Raw genomic sequence first — 4,694 nt, forward strand, 5'->3', positions numbered from 1 at the left:
ACAGGCCAGTTCACTGGAGCGGGAGGAAGCCGCTTCAGGAACTGCTGAGAGAGCAGAACTCACCCCCAGGACATGGAGCGGGAGGCCAGGGACCGAGGCGGCGAAGAGCTGGGCGGGAGGGCAGAGTGGGCCCTGGGCTCCCGGGCAGGATGTGTCTGACTCATACTTCCTGAAGAGAGAAAGCTAAGCTCTTTCCCTAATGCCTCTGTATCCCCTTCCAGAAAAATGTCACAGCCCTTCCGGCCTGAGAAACGGCCGTCTCCCCAGGCCCCGTGATGCTTCGCCACGTGCGCTTTCCTGGACCCGGCTCTGTGGTCCTCAGGTCCAGGCTGACCTGCCGGACACTAGAGGAGACTGCAAGGGCGGGGCCGGGGGAGCGGCGAGCTGCGGTCATGCCTGTCCCCTTCTCTCGCAGGCTCCTGCCCGGCGCAGGTGGTTACCTGCTTGACGCGGGACAGCTACCTGACCCACTGCTTCCTCCAGCACCTCATGGCTGTGCTCTCCTTGCTGGAACGCACACCCTCACCTGAGCCTGTGGACAAAGACTTCTATTCTGAGTTTGGAAACAAGACCACAGGTACCCCCGCCCAGCTCGAGTCTCCTCGCCGACCCCAAGGGCTGCAGCAGGCCCCAGGACAGCGTCTCTCTGCCAGCAGCCGCTCTGCTTCTAGCTGTCTTCCTGCGTAGTCAGTCAGAGTTTCCCATGGCTTTTTTTTTTTTTTTTTTGGCTATCGTGGATCTTTGTTGCCTCACGCAGGCTTTCTCCAGTGGTGGTGAGCAGAGGCTGCTCTTTGTCCTGGTGTGGGCTTCCCATCGCAGTGCTTCTCTTGTTGTGCAGCATGGGCTCTTGTCGCGTGGGCTTCAGTAGTGGCAGTGTGTGTGGGCTCAGTAATTGTGGCTCGTGGGCTCTAGAGTACAAGCACTGTAGCTGTGGGCCCAGGCTCCACGGCATGTGGAATCAATCTCCCTGAACCAGAGTTCGAACCAGTGTCCCTTGCATTATTGCAGAGTGGTTTCTGAACCACTGGACCACCAAGGAAGCCCTGCATGGACTTTTCCACGGCAGAGTCCCTGTCCCAGCAAATCCACAGCCATTCGGCAGATGCATTTCGTATCTGCCCTGCTCTGCGCTGCTGGCCTGAGGGTCTCAGGCTGAGCAGGGGGGCTTGGATCACTCTCTGCTGCTTCTGATGGTCACGTGACTCATGCTGCCGTCTCTGGGGGGCTTGGGGCTGCTGGTGAGCCTAGCACCACCACAGGCCAGTTCCAGCCTGCAGCCCTGGTGGCGTCTCTCTCTTCAGGGAAGATGGAAAACTATGAGCTGATCCACTCGAGCCGCGTCAAGTTCACCTACCCCAGCGAGGAGGAGGTCGGAGACCTGACGTTCACCGTGGCCCAGAAGATGGCTGCGCCGGAGAAGGCGCCAGCCCTCAGCATCCTGCTGTGTGTGCAGGCCTTCCAGGTGGGCTCGCCGCAGCCGGGGCGCTGCAGGGGCTTGCTGCGCCCCAAGACGCTCCTGCTCACCAGCGCCGAGATCTTCCTCCTGGACGAGGACTTCGTCCACTACCCGCTGCCCGAGTTCGCCAAAGAGCCGCCACAGAGGGACCGGTACCGGCTGGATGACGGGCGCCGCGTCCGGGACCTGGACCGCGTGCTCATGGGCTACCAGACATACCCACAGGCCCTCACCCTGGTCTTCGATGATGTGCAGGGCCACGACCTCATGGGCAGCGTCACCCTGGACCACTTCGGGGAGGTGCCAGGTGGCCCGGCTAGGGGTGGCCAGGGCCGTGAGGTCCAGTGGCAGGTGTTTGTCCCCAGCGCGGAGAGCCGAGAGAAGCTCATCTCGCTGCTGGCCCGTCAGTGGGAGGCCCTGTGTGGCCGGGAGCTGCCCGTGGAGCTCACCGGCTAGGCTCGCCCGGGTGGCAGCCAGCCCTTGCTGCCCGCCGTGTCTGGCCTGGTGCCCACCCAGGGCCGGGAAGCAGGCCATCTTCGCTGTTTTTAAACTGTGCTCTCTTGCGGTACCTTCGTTTGACCGTCCTCCCAGAGAATGTGAGCACTTGAGTTCAGTCGGTTCTTTCCAGCCTCGGGAGTGAAGGCGCCGGCCCCTGCAGGGCCTCCGCGTGCTGTCAGCCTCCCGCAGACCTGTCGCCCGCCCCTCGTGCCGTGTGGCCGGGCGCACTGGTGTTGTGTCTTCTGTCGCAAGACTGCTGTCAATCTGTGGCGCTGTGGGTCTGGTTTGTTCTGCACGTCCTTTCCTGAGATGTCAAGTCCAGTCTCGTTGCTGTTGCTGTCATTGTGGACATTTGCTGCTAATTCTGAAGCTGGCAGTGAAATGCACATTGAAAGCTCCCACCCCACACAGTTTCCAGAGGGGAGGCCTCTCCTGGTCCAGACTAGTGGGAGAGCCCCTGGCAGGAGGCTCCCAGGCCTTGGGGCTGAGAGGGCTGGGGGCAGGGGACCTAGAGCTGCCAGCACCATTGTGATTCCTGTTGCCTGTTTTCTCTATTCCAGTAAAGCCAAGTTTGACACAATCTGGGTCTTTTATTTCAAGGGCCGCTGGGGTCCCAGCAGGGCATTGGTACAGGGCATGGTTGGCCTGAGGGAGAGGGTGCCTTAGAGACATAAGAAGATGAGCTACTCAGGGAACCGAGCAGGGAAGAGGCTGCAAAGGACCAAAGGGAGCGGCTGTCCCGGGCCGGGTACTGGATGGGTTTCCGAGGAGCCTGGGACAGGGGAGGTAGAAGGGGCTCTTTGGACAGGGCCTTGCTGGGCTGTGGCTAAACCAGGAGCCTCAGGGCAAACCGGAAGCTCCTTAGGAGCCCCTGGCACCCTGGCTGCTGCCCTGCCCCCCCAGGTCTGGAATGTCACCCCCAGCCTGCTGTGAGGGTCAGGTCTGGAGTCTGGGACAGCTCTCTGTGTGGGGTCTAGGGGTCTCACCAGGATGGCCTGCAGAGGAGGTAGCCCTGGTGCTGGATAGCGGGGAGGAGGACCCTGTGCTGTCCATGTCTAGGCTCATCTCCTAAGAGGTGGTTTGCTTCAGGGAACTCTGCTGAGGTAGGACGTGAGGTTTCTTTGGGAGCCAGCCCCTATGCCCCATCCTTCCTCAACCCGTTCCTGCCCCGCAGCGGGGTCCCCAAGGTCCGCTCGCCTCTCCCTCATGCTGGCCCCGTCAGGAGCCTTGGGTCCTAAGGTTGCAGGACCGTTTGGGACGAGCAGTGCTGGGCGGTGGAGGAGGGGTCAGCCTGGCTCCCAGGCCTGCCTCGCCTCGGTTTTTCCTGGTGCAGCAGAGTGGGGAATCCTCACCTGGAGGGCCCATGACTCTCGGGAAGGCTCTGGCGGATGGGGGCATCCACCAAGGGGAGGGTCTCCCCCTTCACCTCCCCTCAGCCAGATGTCGAAGATGAGCCCTGTAGCCTCTCAGCTGGTACAGGAGGGGCCACTGCCAAGGCCCCTTCGTTGGTCTCCATTGGTTACATCGTCCATAAGTGGAGAGTTACAGTCCAGAGGCAGGGCCCACCACGCGTACACCTGGACTGCGGTTCCCAGACCCCGCAGCCCAACAGGTAAGTGCAGACCCCAGCCTGGGTCCGTGAGGATGGGACCTGGCCGGGGTCATCTGCAGTGTAGTAGGGGGCAGGGTACCCACAAGCCCCAGACCTGGGATTGGATCCTTCCACTGGTTAGCTGAGCGATCTTGGACGAAATTCCCTACTCCTTTGAGCCTCCATTCCCCCACCAGTATTAGCATAGTAAGAGTAATGTCTCATTCATTCATCCCACCAATCTGAACGGAATCTATGTGTGAATCAGCCAGACTCTGTCCCTGCTCTGCTATGGCTGACATTCCAGCAGGGGTTGGAAAATAAACTGGTGTTCGCTGGTGGCCAGTGCTAGAAGGAGGTGTAGGCTGGAGATCTCTGACCTGAGACTGAACTTTGTGGTGAGTCTTGTGAGGATCTGAGGGGTAACGGCAGTGCCAAGGGAGCTTACTCTATGCTTAACAGAGTGTTGATAGAAAAACCTATGGTGGAACAGAGTAGGGGGAGCAGACAGCAGGTCAGAGAGGCCAGCCTGTTGTGGAGAGGGGTGCAGGGTGCAGGGGGAAGCCTCAGGACTGAGTGGAGACTGGACTGGGGCAAGAGGGATGCTGACAGTGGGGGTGCCCCTTGGGAGGGGGCCTGTTGTGGGGATGGGGATCCGGGGGTGGTGGAGGCTGAGCGGGGCAAGCTCAGTCACGGGTGAGCAAGTGAAGCCGGGCAGGTGACGGGGAACAGCTTCCACTTAGCACAGGGGCTGCCAGGTGCCCTGAGCAGCTGGACAGATAGAGGCAGGCAGACCCGATTCTGAGGCTGCCCTCTCCCCGACCCTCCAGAACCCCCCAGAGCCTCTGAATGAAACATGCTGGGCTTGTAGGTGCTTGGGGTGGGGAGTTGTCTGCATCTGCCCCTGAATGGGCTTTGCCAACTCTGATACACCCCAGGCTTGTGGCTAATGGTGGGCTTGGAGGCTGTGATGCCAGGAGGAGGGTCCCGGGCCAGGAAGTCCCAAGCAGGGCCCAGGCATCCATGCAGGGGTCAGTGGCCAGCACCTTCCCTTCCGCCTGCAGGCTGCTGATATGCAGGAGGAAATCCTGGCGGGTTCCTGTGGGGGGGAGCTGGCGGGGCCTCCCGGCTGCTTTTAAAGCGCCTGCC

The 4,694-nt window shown here is 61.2% G+C and overlaps 1 protein-coding gene across 2 annotated transcripts in view; it reads left to right on the top strand.

The window, feature by feature from the left end:
- Positions 1 to 2,534, top strand: part of NISCH (nischarin) — a 62,263-nt gene extending 59,729 nt beyond the window's left edge. Inside the window, exons 20-21 of one of the 2 annotated variants that reach the window (XM_027523599.1) lie at positions 416 to 577; positions 1,302 to 2,534. In XM_027523599.1, the coding sequence (XP_027379400.1) occupies positions 416 to 577; positions 1,302 to 1,912 (773 nt within the window). In that variant the 3' untranslated portion in view covers positions 1,913 to 2,534. The other variant, XM_027523600.1, reaches the window with a different exon arrangement.
- The last annotated feature ends 2,160 nt before the right edge of the window (positions 2,535 to 4,694 follow it).

This window comes from Bos indicus x Bos taurus, chromosome 22, assembly GCF_003369695.1.
Source record: "Bos indicus x Bos taurus breed Angus x Brahman F1 hybrid chromosome 22, Bos_hybrid_MaternalHap_v2.0, whole genome shotgun sequence".
Classification (NCBI taxonomy): domain Eukaryota; kingdom Metazoa; phylum Chordata; class Mammalia; order Artiodactyla; family Bovidae; genus Bos; species Bos indicus x Bos taurus.